Source organism: Crinia signifera, chromosome 7 (assembly GCF_055691185.1).
Source record: "Crinia signifera chromosome 7, ASM5569118v1, whole genome shotgun sequence".
NCBI lineage: Eukaryota > Metazoa > Chordata > Amphibia > Anura > Myobatrachidae > Crinia > Crinia signifera.
In genome coordinates this window covers 41,294,985-41,317,348 of record NC_139223.1, presented here as the reverse complement: position 1 = coordinate 41,317,348, position 22,364 = coordinate 41,294,985, and the positions used below count along the sequence as shown (strand labels likewise).

General features: G+C 49.7%; 1 protein-coding gene across 4 annotated transcripts in view; it reads right to left on the bottom strand.

The window, feature by feature from the left end:
• Window positions 1-22,364, bottom strand: part of LOC146020071 (dynein axonemal assembly factor 8-like) — a 309,887-nt gene that overhangs the window by 115,273 nt on the left and 172,250 nt on the right. For 2 of the 4 annotated variants that reach the window (XM_083152871.1, XM_083152874.1), the window contains one exon: window positions 1,974-2,183. In XM_083152871.1, coding sequence (XP_083008997.1) covers window positions 1,974-2,183 — 210 coding nt within the window. Of the gene's footprint in view, window positions 1-1,973; window positions 2,184-7,993; window positions 8,192-10,527; window positions 10,685-11,569; window positions 11,755-22,364 lie in introns of those variants that run through there. The other 2 variants (XM_083152872.1, XM_083152873.1) reach the window with 2 other exon arrangements.

Sequence of the window (22,364 nt, the reverse complement as noted above, 5' to 3'; positions counted from 1 at the left end):
ACCACATATCTGACCCTGTCGACATGGACACCATATAAGGGGGGTATTCAAACCGGCATTCCGACTGTCAGAGCGTACCAACAGTCCCTGGCTGTTTCCGTTTCTCTCAGCTGTAACTCGATGGTCGGAATTCAATGTTCCGGCTGTCGGAAAGTCAGAGGTTTGGCGAAAAACGTCCTTGAATTCGACAATCTGCGGCCATTTCCGACAAAACAGATCGGACTTGTATTAAAGTCGGATCTGTTTTGTCGGGAACTGCCTTCAATGCTGTCGGTGGCAGCAGTGAATAGGCGAGGGCCGCTATTTCCGCCGATGGGATTAAATGCCCCCCTATGTGTACCGTGTCCCCTCGCATGGCTCGCTGCGCTTGCCCTGCTTTGGGCACTATTTTAGGTACTTGTGTATTATCACGGCGCCCCCAATATGTGATCGCGCAATATTTAATCGCATCGCATGCCATACACCCGATGCACTGCGACGCGAGGGGCGGCGGTACGCGTCCTTGACCTTTTCATACCCCCACTATCCACGTCGGCGTGGAGTTGATTTTACGGGAAGCGGTCATCTATTAGAATGAACTTAGGTCTACAGTCATTAGGTCGACCCCACTAGGTCGACTGGCAGGAAGGTCGACCTGACTTAAGGTCGACATGGGCCAAGGTCGACATGACTTAAGGTCGAATTTGCATAAAGGTTGACATGAGGAAGGTCGACTGGTCATAAGGTCGACATGGGTTTTTCACTGTTTTTTGAGCCGACATGTGCCGACAGGCGGTATTTCATGCCCTACCATCCACTAGGGCGTGGTGGGAGAATAAAATAGTGTGCCGAGCGCAGCGAGGCACCGTGCCCGAAGCATTGCGAGTGAAGCGAGCGATGCGAGGGTCCAATTCTCATTGCCAACTGTGTCCATGTCGACTGTGTCGACATTTGGATAAAAAACAGTGAAAAACCCATGTCGACCTTATGACCAGTCGACCTTCCTCATGTCGACCTTTATGCAAATTCGACCTTAAGTCATGTCGACCTTGGCCCATGTCGACCTTAAGTCAGGTCGACCTTCCTGCCAGTCGACCTAATGACTGTAGACCTAAGTTCATTCTGACAGATGTACCGCTTCTGATTTTACAAAGTGTGGCGAGCGCAGCGAGCCACCGAGCCCAAAGCGTGGCGAGCGCAGCGAGCCCCGCGAGGGGACACGTATACCTGTGAAGTTATGCGCAGCCGCTCGCCATGCTTCGGGGTCGGTGGCTCGCTGCACTCGCCACACTTTATAAAATCAACTCCACGCCGACATGGATAGTGGAGGTATGAAAAGGTCGTAGGACGCGTACCGCCGCCCCTCGTGAGCTCGCTGAGCTCGCCACGCTTCGGGTTCACGTTTATACTGGGGTTGGCGTGGGGGGTGCATTTAACATTGTAAGCACCCATTAGGGTGCTTATACAAGTTATAATCGCATCCCATTGCATTGTATGACATTGTAGAACATCGCGCGATATCGCATCGCATACCATCGCATGCCTTATGGTATGCGATGCGATGGGCGCCGTGATAATACACAAGTACCCTATTTTATTTTCACTCTAAGCCCATTTGTATAGTAAAGTGAACCGAGTCGGCCTAAACAATAACAAAAAACCCATGAAAAACGCATGTCAACCTTTTGAGTGTCAACCATGTTGGCCCTTAGCTTGTGTCGATCTTCTGTCATTGTGAACCTAAGGTATGTCAACCATTCTTAGGTGTTGACCAAATGACTGCTGACATAGACATTGTGGACACAGGGACCAGATACCGTGGTATTCGTGTTTGGTTAATGTTATACACAGGCAGTGGGTTAGTGTTGCCAACGTCTCCCTAAAATCCTATTGACACTGTTATTGTAGTCAGAGAGGATTACTTTTATTACTAGATATTTACTTTACATTTCCAACTGGGCTTGAACTCCTGCAAGTGATGTGCAACACGTTACCTGCGGTTGCTCTGTACTTCACAAGGGGCGTCCTGGCTGCTGTAACTAGGATCCTCGGTTTTCTCCTGTTCTGTAGAACCACCCTTCGGTTCCAGTTTGCCTTCCTCAATTATGGGGATGTCCCGACTGCGGTGCGGGGGATTTGAACATGGCGGCGCCTTGATGCGGCGAAGCTGGCGCAGTAACAAGCTTTTGCCTGTATGTTCTGACCTGCAGGGAAACATGAAGAAGGCAGATCTAAGACTTGGCACACTAATTGTTTTATAATGAAATCCTATAACAGCCAGTGTAGCATCAGAGTGTGCACTCAATCAGAAATGCCAATTCCCAGGACTGGAAGCAACGTTGCGCGACTTTCTAGAATACATGACCTGGCAGAAGTGCTTGAAGAAGTGGCGCAACCATCCTGGAGTACAGAAAAGTGGCAATTACAGTATGACAGCGGGACCAAATAAAAGGCTGTTATTTGGAGGTTGATCCATAAATTTGGGGAGTTGGGTCTAAGAAATATATGTACCTGTGTGATGAACTGGCTACGGAATAGGGAACAGAGAGTAGTGGCGAATGGTTCCTTTTTAAATTGGGTTGCAGTATTAAGGGGTAGATGTATGAAGCAGTGATAAGGGAGGAGAAGTGATAAAGTGCCTGGTACTTTATAACTGACCAATCAGCTCCTGACTGTTAAGTTACAGTCTGGGTATAAAAGGAACAGTCAGGAGCTGATTGGCCGGAGATAAAGTACCAGGCACTTTTTCACTTCTCCCTTATCACCGCTTCATACATATACCCCCTTAGTGGGTTTGTGCTGGGACCAGGACCAGGACCACCTCTTATCAACATATGCTGCTGCTTAGTGAACCTTTTGCGAATGACCCCCCTCCGCCACCCAGCGAATATTCCCGCCACTCTGCAAATGGATGTTTTTCTTAAACATCCATCCGCAAGGTAATGTGTGGGCCCGAAATCATTCTATGGCCACGACCGCCCAGTTCTTGGACCCGGATGCCGCAATTCTAGGTCATCCTTGTGCAATATTGTGGGGACACCGGATCCCAGGACCGATGGACGGAGACCTACCTACGGGCTCAAGATAGGTAAGTATCAGTATGTATGGGCTCCGTGTGTATTAAAGTTGTATTTTTCTAGTGTCAGTGTGATTTTATTGAACTATTGGTTTTGCTGTGGAACTAAGAGTCCCAGCAAGCCCATTAATGGGCCACATGCTGGGACTTGTGGTTCAAGTCCCAGTATGCGTTCCAAGCTTGCTGGAACTCATAGTTCCACAGCAATACCCAATGGTTTCTCTAATTTTTACACCATTTATCAGCCCAGTACCCACAGCCCAGGGGTACCGGGGACAGGACCAGGCCTCAGCCTGGGCAGGTAAGTTCTGGAGCGGGGGGGGGGGGGGGAACCCCTTCGTTGGGGGGTCCCCACTCCCCCAGGACCCCTGCCCAGGCTGACTGGTCGGGAGGGTTAATGTTTAGGCCACGGTACCTTATACAATAAGTGTCCCCCGACTGTGACATAACCCTGCTGGCTGGTTTGGCCTGGGGCTGGTTCTTAAAATACGGGGGGACCCTATTCATTTTGTCCCCGTATTTTGTGAACCAGACCCGGCCCTGGAGCCTGGGGCTTGTTTTAAATAAAATTTCCTTGATTTTTTAAAGCCAGCCCCAGCTCTCTGAGCCTGGTGCTGTTTACGGCCGTGGGGTGGGGGGGGGGGGGGGGGGGCTTCCGTGCAGGCTGCCTATACTAATTAGTATTAGCAACTATATATATGGCCGCTAATACGAATGAATACAACATCGGGGATTACAAAGCAGTTGTATTTGTAAATTCCCCTCCGGAATTCGTATTCTTAGTACATTTTCCCCTGTATGTCAACGTTTTTTGTAACTATTACTATTATGGGCATAGGATTGGGGCTGAAGCATTGCGAATCTACACTAATTGGGGGTTCATGTGGCCAGCTGTCGATATTGACACAAAAAAACATGAAAAACATATGCTGACCTTTTCACGTGTTGAAATTTCCATGTCAACCTTTTGTATGTCGACCACACCCAAAACATTTGAAGCTAATGAAGGGAGGAGTTATGGCATAGTTGCCTACCCTCCTCCATTCTGCAGGAGACTCCCTGAAATAGCAGCAATCTCCCTCTCTCCCTCATTAGTCTAGCAATCTCCCTCATGTCACCTAGCCCACATTACACTGTTACATTTTTGGGGAAAAAAGGAATGAGAGACAGATACAGTTACATTGAATCATCAGCGCCATTTCCCAGCACTGTACCAAGTATAGTAGCTCTTACTAACTGCTGTTGGGATCATCTACATTTGGATATAAGTCATTTTACAAGATTCCTCTCAGATGTAGCAGTACACACCCAGGCAAAACGAAGGCTGCATAAGCCAGAGTGCAGTTAAGAGCCCGGGGATTTAGGGGTTAAACGCAGATACACATGCAGCATCAGAGCTGTGTGTAATTCTTAGACAGGTTAGCATGTGGTGCTTATGGGCCAATCAGCACCCAGAGGGGAGGTAGCTTAAGGGGGGTATATAGGGTCCAGCTTGGGGGAGGAACTTCCTCTTGGAATCCGGATTCCCACCCTCCCATCCCTTCTTTTCTTTCCTCTCTCTGGTGCTCATTGCCTTCGGGCTGTCCAAACAATTCGGTTAAATTTAATTTAGTTTAAAAAATCGGCGAGAAGGCGCTCTCGACCAGCAGTCGGGTGAGGTGTCAGGTGGTCACCGTGCGGTATTACCCCCCCCTTGCCAGGACGGTGGGCGAGTCCCGAAATGAGCGGGGACGGTGGGCACTTCCTTGAGGTGTCCGCGCCTTACCTTAGAGGGGGCGGGGAGCCGTCACGGTGCAGGCTGTACCTTATGTAAGGGGTGTGTTTGTTAGATTGGAGCGAGGCAGTCGCTGCCATTGACATACACCTCTGACTGGTGCTGGTCTCAAGTGCTGTCTTGGCCATCCCTTTGATAGACTAACAAGGGTCATACCACCTAAATAAATAACTTGACCATTTTAAACTTATGCCATGGTTGTCTGAGTCTTATTTTTAGATAAGGTGTCCGCGTGAATTATTTCTAGGAGATTATTGTAAAGGTAACAACAAAGGGCAACCAATATAATCCCTTGGGCGCCTTAAGCTTCTAGGTGCCACATTCACAATCTCTCCATATATGGAAGCAGACACGCCCTTTGGGTGGAGCATGACACGCCCCTCAATGGGGCACTGTGTAAAATTCTACTACCAATGAAAATCTCCCTGAAACTAGTTTTCAAAGGTAGGCAAGTATGAGTTATGTAGTAAAGCTCCTCATACTACTTATACTAACTCTGTATTTATATATTTTGCTTTCCATAGTGACACTATGTTTTGGAACTATATGCGGCCAGGACCGTGCAGGCGAATCCCCGCCTTCCATACGGATCGCCACCTCCGTCCGTACGCGGATATGTGGCGGTCCGCATGAAAGTGGATGGGGATACGCCTCCTCCATCTTGGGAGCAGCCCCTGCATTCGATGGTCGCCGAACATTGAATGCAGGGCCGCACGCTCCACCAGGTCCCGCAACACAAGACCACACGGACACTTGTCCGTGTGAAATCATGTATGGGGGCGGGCAGCTGACATCCGGCGATGTCAGATGCCCGCCCCCTACACATGCGTCAAGGCTTCATTACCATGCATACGCCCTGCGTTTGCATGGGAACGCCCATGAAACGCGGGGCGTATGCATAGGGTAATGAGGCTAAGTAGCCCTTCACGCCCCTCTCCGCCCCCTGTGCGGCATCTAAAGAAAACGTTCGGCGAAACCGCTTGCACATGCGCAGAGTGACCTCTGCACATGCGCAGTCGCTAACCATCGGCGGTACGACCGCATGCGGAAAAATCCGCACCGATCAGAATAAGGGCCTAGGTTACTTGAGCCATGGTCATTGACCCTATGCTATACCTATTCACTCCCCGCCCCCTCCAGTATCAGACCCCCCCCCCCACAAACACAACCATGCCAACCTGACACACATCTCACCTGTCCCCTCCCTCCCTTTCCCCCTGTGCTGGAATACCAGATCAATCTGTAACAAGCTGCCCGCTAGCCAGGACCTCACCTTCTCCAACTCTCTTAACCTACTAGCTAGAACCAAAACCTCTCTACCTCTGACTCCACCTCCCGTGCTGCCCTCCCCTATGGGAGTTTCACCTTTACTTACATTGTCAGGCCTGATGACCACCAAGGTGGCGGAGTGGGTATCCTCCTAATGTGCTCATGTGTGCCCTATGTACGGCGCTGTGAACCACTTTTGGCTCCTTATAAATAAAATGTTATAATAATAATAATAATAATAAACAATGCAGTAAATAAATACTGGAGAGGTCACATGGGACATGTCCTGCTTTGCAGGATGGTGCACATCCATTTTCTCCCTGCAGTAGTTTATATACTCCCAGCTCATCCCCATACTTCTGATAGACTGCACTTCACACACATATTTGGAATCTAGATCAGAAAGGATCCTTTCTGTCAGTTTTATTAGTGTCAGAGGGATACGGTCATTAGGTCTACAACCACTAGGTCGACATGCAGCAAGGTCGACATGGGTTAAGGTCAACATGGGGCAAGGTCACCATGGATCTAGGTTGACATGGGTGTAGGTCGACATGACATTAGGTCAACACAAGCATTAGGTGGACACAAGCATTAGGTTGACACAAGCATTAGGTCGACATCGGCTAGGTCGACAGTCAAAAGGTTGACATGGGAATTTTCACTGTTTTTTTTATCCGACATGTGCCGACAGGCGGTATTTCATGCCCTACCATCCACTGGGGCAGGGGTGGGGAACCTCAGGCCTGGGGGCCGTATGCGTCAAGTACAGGGGAATTCTCGGGAGAGGTCGGTAGTTCTCGCGAGATTACTCTTAATCAACAGCAGCCGGAGACTGTCAGTCCTGTTCAGCGGCAGCCGCCAGAGTGTGGGACGGCTGCAGCAGGACAATTTGTAAGAGAAATATATACATGTGGCCCCCGAAGGAGTTTTCCCCCATACAAACGGCCCTTGGCACAAAAAAGGTTCCCCACTGCACTAGGGCGTGGTGGGAGAATAAAATAGTGTGCCGATCGTAGCAATGCACCATGCCCAAAGCATGGCGAGCAAAGCAAGGGGATGCGGTGCGCTTAAAAACTGTGTCCATGTAGACTGTGTCGACCTAATGCTTGTGTCAACCTAATGTCATGTCGACCTAGACTCATGTCGACCTAGACCCATGTCGACCTAGTGGTGTCGACCCAATGCTTGTCGACCTAGTTGTGGTCGACCCAACGATCCCAACCCGAGGCCCTTATTCTGATCGGTGCGGCCCGATCAGAATATGCGGCCGCAACCGTGCAGGCGAATCCCCGCCTTCCATACGGATCGCCACCTGCCGTCCGTATGCGGATATGTGGCGATCCGCATGAAATTGTACGGGGATACGCCTCCTCCATGGTGGGAGCAGCCCCTGCATTCGATGGTCGCCGAACATCGAATGCAGGGCCGCACGCTCCACCAGGTCCCGCAACACAAGACCACACGGACACTTGTCCGTGTGAAATCATGTATAGGGGCGGGCAGCTGACATCCGGCGATGTCAGATGCCCGCCCCGTACCCACGCGTCACGGCCTCATTACCATGCATACGCCCCGCGTTTGCATGGGAACGCCCATGAAACGGGGGGCGTATGCATAGGGTAATGAGGCTAAGTAGCCCCTCACGCCCCTCTATGCCCCCTGTGCGGCGTATAAAGAATCCGTGCGGCGAAATCGGCTGCACATGCGCAGAGTGACCTCTGCACATGCGCAGACGATCAACATCGGCGGTCCGTCCGCATGCGGGAATTTCCGCACCGATCAGAATAAGGGCCCGAGTCAGAAACACAGCTACGTGTTTTTCCAGATTCCAAAAGCATGGGCTCTGCTGCCATCTAGTGGTAGAAAATCAGTAAACACTGGCTCTGTCCTACCTATCCAGTGGAGAGTATTCTGTTTCCAGATCTCCCTGTGCTGGTGTTGTGGACTTGTTGTCTGCTCCAGTCTTTAAGCTTCTATTGGATGTTGTAGTTCTCAGGTCTATGAAGACAGTAGGGATATTCTCTAAGCATCTATCACTAGGAGACAGGTGTGTTTCTGTTTGGAGAAGACCTGGTCTGTGACTGAATAGTCTGCAAAGGATAATGTGGGGTGATTAGATGTTAGGGACATGTGTTACGCACAAGCTGATACAACAGGCACAAGGACTTCATACCCATTCAATCTTAAGGTGCCCACACACTAGAAAGATCTGCGATCATAAGATGTGCGCATAAATTAGCCTTCAAATCTTTTGTCCGATCTGGACAAAAGATTTCAGGCAAGCGCACATCTTTACCAAAGATTTTTCGGTACTTGTTTCCTAGCAGGGCGCCCATCGCGGGCATCGCATGTACATCGCATGCCATTATAATGACATGCGATGCGACCGACGCGATTACCGCGATTTTACATAGGGAACAATGTTAAATGTCCCAATTGACCCGATTTCACATAGGGAACAATGTTAAATGTCCCAATTGACCCGATTTCACATAGGGAACAATGTTAAATGCCCCCACCCCCCCCAATTGTTAACGCCACTCCACGATCAACGTCAACCCGAAGCGTGGCGAGCGCAGCGAGCCCGCGAGGGGCGGCGGTACGCGTCCTCCGACCTTTTCATACCCCTACTATCCACTAGGGCGTGGAGTGAGAATAGAATAGTGTGGCGAGCGCAGCGAGCCACCGAGCCCGAAGCGTGGCGAGCGCAGCGAGCCCCGCGAGGGGACGCGGATACCTTCACAGGTATCCACATCCCCTTGCGGGCTTCACAGGTGTCCGCGTCCCCTCACGGGGCTCGCTGCGCTCGCCACGCTTCGGGCTCGGTGGCTCGCTGCGCTCGCCACACTATTCTATTCTCACTCCACGCCCTAGTGGATAGTAGGGGTATGAAAAGGTCGGAGGACGCGTACCGCCGCCCCTCGTGGGCACGCTTCAGGTTGACGTTGATCGTGGGGTGGCGTTAACAATTGGGGGGGGGGGCATTTCACACTTCAGAGTGGGTATTTGGGGTCTGTGGGCCATTTAACATTGTTCCCTATGTAAAATCGCGGTAATCGCGTCGGTCGCATCGCATGCGATTTTTTGTCAGCATGCGACGAGACCAACGCGATTTTTTTTTTACTAACGATGCCCACGATCAAAATCGTGGGCGCCCTGCTAGGAAACAAGTACCGATTTTTCTTAAGATACCGTGTGCGTTCCTATGGATCTTCTGATCTTTTGTGCAGCACGTAAGATCAGAAGATTTAGCAAAAGATCCACGGGAGCGAGCATCGGCCGATTTTCGACCGATTTTATCGAAAATCGGCCAATCGGCCCAAAAATCGTTCTAGTGTGTGGGCACCTTATATCACAGTCTTATGAAAGAGAAGAGCATTGAGATAACTTGGCCGCAAATGGCCGCATATTCTATCTGATTGTCTAATTTACCATCATTCGTAAGGCTGGATTCGCCCACAATTTCCGCTAAAAATATACACGGAAAATAGGACACACTTTCCATGGGCATTTAATGACGCCTGCACGGATCAGTCAGGTCTGAGAAAAGAAAACTATACAAAAAAAATGTAAAAAACTGGCGTGGCCTCCCCCAGGAGCATAACCAGACCAGGGATGAAGGTCGACATGGGGTTAGTTTGACCGAGTCATTAGGTGGGACACAAACATTATTGTCGACATGGGGAAGGTCCACAGTCAAAAGAGCGACCTGGGGTTTCACTTTTTTTGTCCCAAATGTCAACACCGTCAACATGGACACTAAAAAAGTGCACCGCCTTCCCTCGCATGGCTCGCTGCGCTCGGCAGACTATTTTATTCTCCCACCACGCCCTGGTGGATGGTAGGGCATGAAATATCGTGCCGGCACATATTAGCTCAAAAAGAAAAGTGAAAACCCCATGTTGACCTTTTGACCCTTCATGCATGTCGACCTAGAGAGTGTCGACTTAGTTAATACATTACTATGTGCTTCTTTTTCCCCTAAAATCGGCTTTAATTTCCAATTAAAAGTAAATATTTTATTTTATAGCAACATTATTGACAGGTTTTGTGATGTAATCCTTAGCATTTTACACAGTGTGGAGTCTGGGGGCCAATCCCTGGCATTCATACCAGGGTTGCCGACCCTCCCGGAATTTCTGGGAGTCTCCCGAAAATCGGGTCCCCCTCCCGGCCCCCCGGAAGGGTGGGCAACCCTCCCGGATTCAGGGGGGACCCCCGCTGTCCCCTGGATCGCGGCATTAAAATGCCACAATCCTCGGGTCTCAGAGGAGGGGGCGGAGCTAAAACGACACAATTGCGTCATTTTTTATGTCACTCTTAAGCCCCGCCCCCTGAGCGGCTGCTGAAACTCTCCTCTCCGGGATTCTCCCGGAAAGGAGAATAATAAAGTTGGCAACCCTGATTCATACCCTCCCCCGGGTACCTGCTAGTACTCTCACTGCACGCTTCTGACAGACCCTGAGCAGGAGACAAGGTCTGTGACTGTCTGATGCTTAATTCCATCAGCTGCTCCATGACCCGATCCTGCCGCTTCCTGGGGCTGTTCTCCACAGGCAGCACAGGCAGTGGCTCTATTACTACTGTGGGGACAAGAAGAGAGTTTACATTACAGGATAACCTCCACAAGTGACACAGAAATGGAAACTATTACTTATTTGCAGTCAAGGAAACTTTCTCTCCCTCCAGTCATGGCATACATAAAGCGTGTTGTTCATTAACAGTACTCTGCTGGCAGGAGAGAGGACATACCCCTGTGACAATGCCAGACACTGGGCTTCCAAAGGAGCAGGTGGATTGTAGACACACAAGTAACAGCAAGAAACCTTTTCATGGAGACTCCTGTATAGAAATATCTCCAAGTCAAGAACAGTTGAACCGGGTGTAGATCAGTTTCTACAAGGGGAGTTCAATCTGGATGACTTTCCAAAATGGCAGACTGAATGGGAGACCAATCCGATGAGGAATGGCCATAGATGCTGGCAAGTTCTTCATTGAAAGTTTAACAGATGCAAATAAACACTGAAGTACAGTGATACCCCTTTCACACTCGCAGAGCCGGGTCATACCTGGGAATGTGTTCCCGGATGCTTCCCGGGACTCTACCAGGGAATGTACCCTTTCACACTGCACTCAGACCTGGGATCGACCCGGGACAGCCCCATTCACACTGATCCCGGGAAATCCCTGCAAATACATATGCATGTCATTAGAAATGGACTCCAGGGCTCTGAAAGATGACATCAGTATTTGTGAGCCCAAGAAAGCTCCAGAAAGCTTCCGATTCTGGTATCTACCCAGGTCAGGACGTGGGTAGAAATCCTGGGATGTTCATGCCGGGATATTCTTTCAAGACCCTTTCATACTGAGCTAAACCCCGGGTTGATGTGCGTTCATGTGCAAAAACCCGGGATATTTTTGCAAGTGTGAAAGGGGTATTACATGTATGTGAGGTGTGCTGAGCTCACCCGGGTCTAAGCCACCTTCTGTCACTATTCCCTCCTCTGTCAGTCGCTGAAGGAGCAAGTCCAGGTCCCACTGTTCTGCCAGCTGAAATGAGATTGGTGACATCTGTGGAATGTATTGATCATTATTGATGCAGCAACGCTGTATTCCACTGTGCTGTACAGAGTAATGATAGGAAAAGGACATAAATACTCAGAACTGAGGACTGTAAACAGGGGAATGCGGTGTACTCTCCTTCCGCTGAACAAGACCCGCTCAACCACTATGTGGCCCCAGCCTTGTCTCTCCCCAATGCTTAGTACATATGCCCTTATCTATGCCCAGTATATAGAAAGCATTTACTAACGATGTTACTAACCGGCCACTTTTCGTGTTTCATGAAACGCATTTTGGGTCTGTATCTCGGGCAGTGTTTTGGATTTGGATCTGTTCCAAAACACCACCATTTTCGTGTTTTCGACCTGTATTTTTTTTGCCAAAAAAACATAAAAATCACTAAAATCGCAGAATTTTTTTTTTGCTCCTTCAGTGACAGGGTCTGCCCAGGGCCGGCGCTACCCACTCAGCAGAGGATGCAAAGCAGGTAGGCGCCGGGCAGGAGAGGCGCCCTCCCTGCTGTACATCCTCTGCTGTCCTCCGTGCCTGCCGGCTGCTGCTGCTGCGCCTGTCACACTTCATCACAGGCAGCAGCGCCGTAGGCACAGAGATCCCTCCTGGCTCATTATCAGCAGGGGCCAAAAGGGGCGGAGCTACACTGGCGGAGGGGGCGTGGCTACACGGACCAGAAGGGGCGGAGCTACAAGGGAGCAAGACTGACTGAACACACCAGGAAACAGGAGAGGATGAGCTGTCACCATTGTAAAGTGTGAGTGTACTAATGTCAGCAACTGGTGTGGGCACATGTGTAGGCAGCACTACTAATGTTGGCAACTGGTGTGGGCACATGTGTAGGCAGCGCTACTAATGTCGGCAACCGGTGTGGGCACGTAAATAGGCAGCGCTATTAATGTCGGCAACTGGTGTGGGCACATGTGTAAGCAGCGCTACTAATGTCGGCAACTGGTGTGGGCACGTATATAGGCAGCGCTGCTAATGTCGGCAACTGGTGTGGGCACGCATATAGGCAACGCTACTAATGTCGGCAGCTGATGTGGGCACCTGTATAGGCAGTGCTACTAACGTCGGCAACTCATGTGGGCACGTGTATAGGCAGCATTACTAATGTCGGCAACTGGTGTGGGCACGTGTATAGGCAGCTCTACTAATGTCGGCAACTGGTGTGGGCACGTGTATAGGCAGCTCTACTAATGTCGGCAACTGGTGTGGGCACGTCTATATGCAGCGCTACTAATGTCGGCAACTGGTGTGGGCACGTGTGTAGGCAGCGGTACTACTGTCGGCAACTGGTGTGAGCACGTGTGTAGGCAGCACTACTAATATCGGCAACTGGTGTGGGCACGTGTGTAGGCAGCACTACTAATGTCGGCAACTGGTGTGGGCACGTGTATAGGCAGCACTACTAATGTCGACAACTGGTGTGGGCACGTGTAGAGGCAGCACTACTAATGTCGGCAACTGGTGTAGGCACGTGTAGAGGCAGCACTACTAATGTCGGCAACTGGTGTGGGCATGTGTATAGGCCACACCCTTCCTTTGTAAAGTTTGGGTGGGCGCAAATTTATAGTTTGCAGGAGGGCGCCGAACCCCCTAGCACCGGCTCTGGGTCTGCCACATAACTGTGGCTGAAATGATTGGTTTGTTTGGGCCCCCACAAAAAAAGAAGCAAGTCACCTCTCCCTGTACAAACTGGCTCTTAAGAGGCAAGATGTCATCCTCATCCTCCGATTCCTCACCCCCTTTATTGTGTACTTCCTCATCCTCGCAGATTATTATTTCCATCCCGCTGGACTCCACAATCACAGGTACCTCTGTAGTCTCTGGAGGCAATTGTTGGTTTTCGTTCAAGAATTGATAATTAATTTTGATGAACATCACCTTCTCCACATTTTGCGGAAGCAACCTTCTACACCGATCACTAACCAGGTTCCCCACTGCACTAAAAACTCTTTCGGAGTACACACTGGAGGGGGGGGGGGCAACTCAGGTAAAATAGAGCCAGTTTGTACAGGGGCCTCCAAACTGCCTTTTTTTCCTGCCAGTAGAGGTATGGACTGTCTGACATGTCTACTTGGATACTGTCACCAAAGTAATCCTCCACCATTTATTCAATGGTGACAGCATCCAATGCAGCAACAGTAGACATGTCAGAATCGTTGGCAGGTCCCTTTAGTCCAGACCAGATGTCCAAACTCGATCCTGCCTGCCCTGCATCCCCGCCAGCAGGTTGTGTTAGAAATTTCAGCTGTTTCCTCGCAACCACAGGTGTGGTGAAATGAGGGAGGAGCTATTGCCGTGTCATGGTCCGCTTCTGATGACAATCTCCTGACCAGCAGGTCTTTGCACCTTTGTAGACTTGTGTTTGCCGGAAACAGAGACACAACATACGCTTTAAACCGAGGATTGAGTACGGTGGCCAGAATGTATTCCTCTGACTGACCACCCTCGTATCCTGGCAAAGCGTATGTAGGGCTTCATCCACAAGAGCTACATGCCTTGCGGAATCGCAATGCTTTAGCTCCTCCTTCACTTTCTCCAGCTGCTTCTGCAACAGACTGATCAGAGGAATCACCTGATTAAAGCTGGCAGTGTCAGAGCTGACTTGTGTGGCAAGTTCAAATACGTGGAGAACCTTGTACAACACAGAAATCAGCCTCCACTGCGCTTGAGTCAGGTGCAGCCCTGCTCCTCTGCCTATGTCGTGGGTGACCGTGTAGGCTTGAATGGCCTTTTGCTGCTCCTCCATCCTCTGCAGCATATAGAGGGTGGAGTTCCAGCGCGTCACCACCTCTTCTTTGAGGCGATTGCAGGCAGAGCCGGCCTTAGGCATAGGCAAACTAGGCAAGTGCCTAGGGTATTTGGAATGCCTAGGGGCATCAGTAGCTTCTGCTGATTAAAATGATATGCAGCATGCTTATATTCTGTGTGTGAGTGAGGCTGTATCTGCATATGAAATAGTGTATTAATGGAAATTACTGTAACATAGCATTCCATATGCTGGTACAGCCACAGTCGCACACAGAATATATTCATGCCACATATCATTTTAATCATCGGAAGCTCCTTGTGTGTTCTGGTCGCATAACAATGCAAGTAAGACAAATTTTCAGCAAAAAAGGCACCCAACGTTAGCAGAACTGGCCAGGAGCTGCATGGCCTATTGAGGCAAGATGTATGAGGAAACATCTGTATCCAAGCAGAGGCAGCGGTCACAGTGTTAGCGGCTGTGCGAGTGCTGTCTGCGGGTGGGTTGGTTGTGCAATAGTGTTCGGCATATGTGTAAGGGGCATTATGTGTGTCATGTATAAATGCATTAATAATGTGCGACATATGTGTAACAGGCATTATGTGTGTCATGTGTATAATGGCATTAAAAATGTGCAACATATATGTAAGGGGCATTATGTGTGTCTTTATGTGTATGAAGGGCATTAATAAAGGTTGGCATAATGTGTAAGGGGCATATGGTTATAAGGACATTAATAATGTGTGTTATGTGTAAGGGGCATTACTGTGTGGTATTATCAGGGGGGTGCCGAGAGAAAGGGGTAGGGGGTACAAATTACCCAGGCCAAAGTCTGATGGAAGGGCCCCTCCCCTTAAGTGACAGCAGCTGCAGCTCTTCTCATCTGCCCAGCACACACTGCTTTGTGCTGGGTTGCAGTGTGGCCATGGAGGTGCTTAAAATACAATATTTTCTCAGGATTTTTTTCTAAGGGTATAATGTGAATAATGTGAGGAGTAATGTACATAAGGTAAAGTGGTAATACTGTGTGATGTAACGTGAATAAGGGACACCATCGCATGATATAATGTGAATAAAGTTGCACTACTGTGTGACATAATTTGAATTGGGGGTACAATTGTGTGGCAATGCCCCTTCCCAGAAAGAACACACCCCTGTTTGGGCTGCACACCGAATGTGGGCACTGTTTCTATTTAAAATATTGCGGGTAGGAGCACCAAAATGATCACTGCTATGATGAGGGCTGGGAAAGGGGAGAAGGGTCAGAGGCGGAACTAGTGGCGGTGCTAGGAGGCACCAGCCAAAATCTTGCCTAGGGAGTCATTTGGGCTAGGGCCGGCTCTTATTGCAGGGCAGGTTGAGGCGTTTTTGCTGCCGCTCCAGCCTTCGACAGGCAGTGGCAGAATGGCAAAAGTGTCCAGCAATTTTGCGGGCCACCGCAAGCATCTCCTGCACGCTTCTGTCAGTTTTTAGGAAATACTGCAAACAAAATTTTTGTGGGCAAAACATGGCACGTGTTGTTAATTGCCCATATGTAATGCCCGCACAATGTTACTGCCGTTGTCCGACACCACAAATCCCCAGAAGAGTCGAAGTGGTATCCACTGCGAGATAATTTCCCTGAGTTTCTCTAAGACAGGGGTGTCCAAACTTTTTGCGACGAGGGCCAGATTTGGTGAAGTGAAAATGTGGGGGCCGACTATTCAGCCTGACATTCTTTGAATCATTAATCACATCAGAATGGTTCCCCACTCTGCCCCCATTCACTCTATGTCCCCCAGCCTGCCCCTGCTACCCCTTCTCTGAATGGCCATAACTGCCTCCATTCACTGTATGTCCCCCAGCCTGACCCTCCTTCACTGCATGTCCCCCACTCTGCCCCCTCCCTTCTCTGTATGTTTCCCAGCTCCTTGTGTGAGCCAGAGGAAGGAGAGGCAAAGCAGGCACTGCAAGGACAGGAGATGCTTGGGCTCCCGCTGCTGCCCTCCTCCGCTCTGCATGTTACGGGAGCAAGCTTCACCCTTGCTGCCCCCCTCCCCAAACACTGCTGTCACTGTGATTGTGGAGTAGGGTGATATACGATTGCAGCAGGGGCAGGACGCCAAACACACCTGACTGTGGCGGCCAGCACCTCCTCACTGCAGCAGACAGCTGGGTAAAGGCGCGCTCGCCGGGGCCCCACCTTTAGTGTCCTGTGCTTCCCACATCTGATGCTCTGCCAGCTTCCAGCTGTAGGCCACTTGAAATGACAGCACGGGCCGCAATTGGCCCCCGGGCCTGACTTTGGGCATGCCTGCTCTAAGAGGTTGTCAGCGTTGTGCCTCTTACTGAAATCGGTGATACAAAGCGTAGCCTGCCTTGGAAGGAGCTGTCCTGCTGTTGCTGTGGAAGGCGATGCATCTACCCAGTGGGCTGTCACAACCATATAGTCCTTAGTTTGCCCTGAACCACTTGTCCACATGTCCGTGGTTAAGTGGACAGTGGGTACAACCACATTTTTCAGGGCACCAAGGACACTTTTTCGGATGTCTCTGTACATTCTCAGTATCGCCTGCCTAATGAAGTAGACACAATACCTCCATCAACCGTCTAAATCTCACTCCACTGATGGCGGACACCGGACGCACATCTAACACCAACATAGCTGTCAAGGCCGCATTTATCCACTTTGCCATCAGATGACTGCTGTTGTACTTTGTCCTCATGGCAAACGACTGTTGGACGGTCAATTGCTTTGTGAAAGATGTAGCAGTGTTACGACTTCCCCTCTGGGACGATGACCGACTCCCAGCAGCAACAGCAGCAGTGGCAGCAGTAGTAGGCGTACCTCTGCAGGATCCTCTGGAGGAATCCCGGATGGAAGAGGAGTCAGTCATGCCGGTGACATAGCCCTGCAGGACTACAGGAGCAAGGGATTTAGGTGTCCCTGGACTGCTGCCGCCACAGTTTCTGAACTAAACAGTGACTTATTAACTAACTTCAGGTGATGCATAAGCGAGGATGTCCCTAGGTGGCCAATGGCCTTACCCCTGGTTATTGCAGCTTTACATAAGCTATATATGGCGAGAAAATTGTTGTCCGGATCTGGATAAAAATAATTCCAGACCAAAGAGGTGGATTTATTGGTCTTCTGCCCAGGCATGGTGATGGCCTTTTGCATCCCACAAACAACAACTGTCTCGCCCGGTGCCTCATTTAAGCAACCACATCACCATCAGCAGCATCCTCGTCAACTTCCTCCTCAGCGCCAGATACATCAAATTCCTCCTCCTGGTGTACAACATTGACAACTTCAAAATCAGGAACTGGACTGTGGGTGATCCTTTCAGCAAATGCAGAGGGCGTGCTGCAAATGGTTGAAGGAGCCACCTCTTCCTGTACAGTGATGGGAAGGTCAGACATCGCATACACCCTTGGACTCTCCTTGTGGATTTGGGATACCATGTCTTAAGAAGGCAGAGTTGTTTGCTGTGTTTTTTTATTTTTTTTTTATTTTTAATGAAGCAAAGTGTTATACATTCACATCAAATAAATAATAGATTCAGAGTGCGTGTATATAAACATTGACAATAAAGGCTTTTGCGTGTGAAGTAATTGCTTTGATGATCATTACAGCCTATCACATAAATTACTATAATGATGTAACAAGCAAAAATATTGACCAATTAAAGAGAATAAAGAGAAAAAAGTCATCCTAGTCGTCCGCAAGTACCTGACTCTCCTCTCCTCCCGACAAAACAAGGAAATATATCATAGGGTAATACGTGGGTCCAGGGGCGTAGCGAGGGCAGAGCACGAGCTCCTTGCGCAGAGAGTTGATAGGGCGCCGGAGTCGTGCACCGCAAAAGGCACCTGTGCCTCCGCTGCCGCCCACTCTGTGTACCGCTGTGAACCCGCCTGCTCTGTGTACCACTGTGCCCCCGCTGCCGCCCGCTCTGGGTACCGCTGTGCTCCTGCTGCTGCCCGCTCTGGCGCAGGAGTCAGGACACACACTCATGCTGCAGCATGGGGTTGCCGGCAGCCCAACACATGTTAGGAGACCAGCTGCTGCGGCTGTAATTACAGGGACCCAGCGGCTGCCGGCATTTGCAAAGAGAAACTTAATTGCGGTGGCAGGAGCAGGGACCCAGCTGTCAGCACATGTCGGGACCTGTCACTTTACACCCTCTCTCTACCCGTCACTCTACCCCCTCATCATGCTGCACAACTGCAGCGCACACACCATTCACAATAGATGACAGTACATCCCCAGTATGGGATTCTCTGTGTTACAATCTGTGGAGTCCTGTTATTATTATTATTATTATTATTATTATACAGGGGGAGCAGCCGGGTGTGGTACAGGGGTCCGACAGTCGGGATCCCGACAGTCATTAGCCCGACGTCGGGATCCCGACTGGCCAGACCCAGACAGCATGGTGAGCACAACTAAGCCCCTTTTGGGCTCACTGCGCTCGCCACGCTGCGGGCACGGTGGCTCGCTACGCTCGCCACCTATTCTATTCTCCCTCTATGGGGGTCGTGGACCCCATGAGGGAAAATAGCCGACGGTCGTTGGGAACCCGGCTGTCGGTGTTTTGACAGTCGGGATTCCGACTGTCAGGACCACGTCCGGCACCCGAGCAGCCTGTGGTGTCCTTTTATTATAGAGGGGGAGCAGCCTGTGGTGTATTTTTATTCTAGAGGGGGAGCAGCCTGTGGGGTCATGTTATTATTATTATTATTATTATTATTATTATTATTATTATTATATAGGGGGGCAGCCTGTGGTGTCCTTTTTTTATACATGGGGAGCAGCCTGACCCTTTGTCATGTAACCGCTCCTACTAATGTCATATAGCCACGCCCATGACATGCCCATTTTTTCACAGGCGCGCGGCACAGTACCACTAAGACATTTTTTGTACATGCAACAGTGGTCAGAGTCCACTGTCCGACGCTATTTTCAATTAAAGTTACTCGCTGGACCGCTTCCCAATAGGCGCTTGCGGTCCAGCAGCCAATCAGATGCAGCATTGGCTGCTGGACTGCGAGCACCTATTGATTAGCGGTCCAGCGGGAGACTTGAGCTCTGGCTCAGACGGGCACAGCGGGGAGCTGGAGAGCTGGGCGGGCGAGCGGGCTTGGCAACGAGCAAGGTCAGTCCTCTTAGCAACGAGCAAGGAGAGTCCCCCTTGGCAACGAGCATGAAGCCCCTGGAATAGAGCATGAAGTTCCTAGCAAGCAATGAGCATGTAGGTAAGTGGCACTTATGTGACAAATGTGTAATGGGCATTACGGTATGTTATATAGTATGTAACTACGGCATGTGGCTTTATGTGTAATGGGCATTACAAAGTTTGCTAAAATGTGCAATGGGCATTACGGTGTGTGGTATAATGTTAGTACATGCCCCCCTTTTCGCCATGCAAGGGTCCCACCTAAAACAAATGGGGGGGGGGGGGCGCAAAACATGCCCTTGCTCCGGGCACAGTGGAACCTAGCTACACCACTGCTAATAATGGCACAGTGGAAGGCTTCACTAGCCCTACCTGCACCGTATACGCTGTGATGTGGGCTCCTCCGTCAAGCTGCCTGTAAACTACTGAAGGAAGCAGCACCACAGTGCAGTGAGGTGGTACTCCACAGATTATGACCTAGCTGCTGTGGTTACACACACTCACATGCACTACTCGCACACCCGTATTAGCAGACTTCCCCAGCACACAAACACAATCATCACAACTCTGCCCCGCAGTACCCAATAGGCCCTTCATATAATTCAGCTCCAGGCCCATGAGGACCTTAATCTGCCAATGTGTCTGAACTACGTACATGAAGTCCATGGCAACAGCAATTCGCACCTATCGACCACACTGGAATTCCATCCTATGATCCAGATGTACTAAGGGCCTAATTCAGACTTGATCACTCACCTGCAAATTCGCAGATGACTGTGAGTAGATAGCCACCACCCGGACAGTGAAATCCTGCCATGTGCAAGTCTGAGAGAGAATTGTGAATGGAACGCTATTCACTACTGTCTTCACTCACCGTGGAATGATTTTCCCGGTCTGTGCAAATGTGAGCAGGTCTGTCCCTTCCATTACTCAGCAACATACTGTAATCAGGCCAATCAGCCGACGCTGACGTCACAGACAGTGCACTCCCATACACCGTCTGGCTGCATTTTTCCTGACACACCCAGAAAACAGCCGGTTATTACCCACAAACTCCGGCATCCTGTTATGTAAATTGCAAGGGGATTGTGATTAGATCTATGTACTATTTTGACCACTATTTGGCATTGCGCATACGTGCTACGAGCCATAGGCATGCACAGTCATTCCATAATTGAACGGATTGCAAAATTGTACAACCGAGATCAAGTCTGAAGTCTGACTTACCCCCTAAGCTAGTGGTTCCCAAACTGTTCCCACCTAAGAACCATGGGCTTCACCCTGTGCGCAGTTTTTTTTTTTGTTTTTTTTTTTTATATTTTAAAGTGTTCTTCCATCTCCTAAGCACAGGCCATACAGCCATCGGTACCTGACACCTGAATGCATTGTGATGTCACACTCACCCTGCCTCCCTACAAAGAGCACTCCCAGCTGCTGTCAGCTACTTTGTACTGGCAGTTTGTCACACACTGACTCTTTCTGAGTATTTGTGATGTCACAATGGTAACTGCCTACTGTATACCAATGCTTTGCTGTTACTTCTCTCACAAACCCAGGACACAGACATCATAACCACTGCTATCATTATCGTTCTCCAGATACGTCTCTTAAAACCTGATGTTTTCTCATATATACCCAGCCTTCTAGGGTATAGATACCCGCAGGAGGTAAGTATCTTGCCTCACTTGGATTAGCCTGCAGACTTGGAGCTTGGCTACCCTAAAAATAATGACCTTGAGCTTGTTTACTATCAATGGAGGTTCCAGCAGACGAGCGCTGTCCTGTCAGGTGGTGTCTGAGATGCTGGGGATGAGTGACAGGATATTATATATATAACAGCGGAAATCAGTTAGTTTCCAAACCCCAGGACAAACCCTGTATGAGGATACATTACCTATAATATCATACTGATGTCACAATGTCATATGATGTCATAAAAATGGCACTGAGGATTTAAAAGCAGAGCTCAGCCAGAAAAGAAAGAAAATGCAAATGCACATTAAGTACAGAGACCATTAACATGGGGGACATTGAGGTTCTTAGCACAATAATGTGAGCCCACCTACCACGTCAAGGTGACCTCATCAGGTGGGGGGGGGGGGGTGGGAAGGGGGAGGGGAGAGTATATATATATTTTTTTTTTTGCAGGAGGGGGAGACTGTGCTGTGCTTAGCTAAGCTATACTAAGACCATGGTCTTAGCATAACATAGCTAAGCACAGCATAACATAACATCACAGCGCCTAAAGCTTTGAAAGTCTTCATATAAACCCCGGAACCAGTTTAGAGCCATAGTTGGTAACGACTGCAAAATTAATTTCTGCTGCGACTTCTCTGGACTGTGACTTGTCTTGTACAGAGGCTGCTGCAGAATGAGGACAGCAGTCTGGGCACCCTTATTTATAACCTCTGTTATAGAATGTTCGTTCCGGAACATTCTACAATGTTTCGGAATTCTAGAGGTTATAAATAAGGGTGCCCAGACTGCTGTCCTCATTCTGCAGCAGCCTCTGTACAAGACAAGTCACAGTCCAGAGAAGTCGCAGCAGAAATTAATTTCGCAGTCGTTACCAACTATGGCTCTAAACTGGTTTCGGGGTTTATATGAAGACTTTCAAAGCTTCAGGCGCCTGCGAAAGTTTCGCAGAGAAAATCCCCCGAATATACAGGAAGAGCTGCCAACCGTCTCAGTGGGCAAAGAGACATATGAATTTATCAATGGCAGTTGGGCCAAAAAACACATTGCCCATGACAGTGCGAAATGTGACCGACAGAT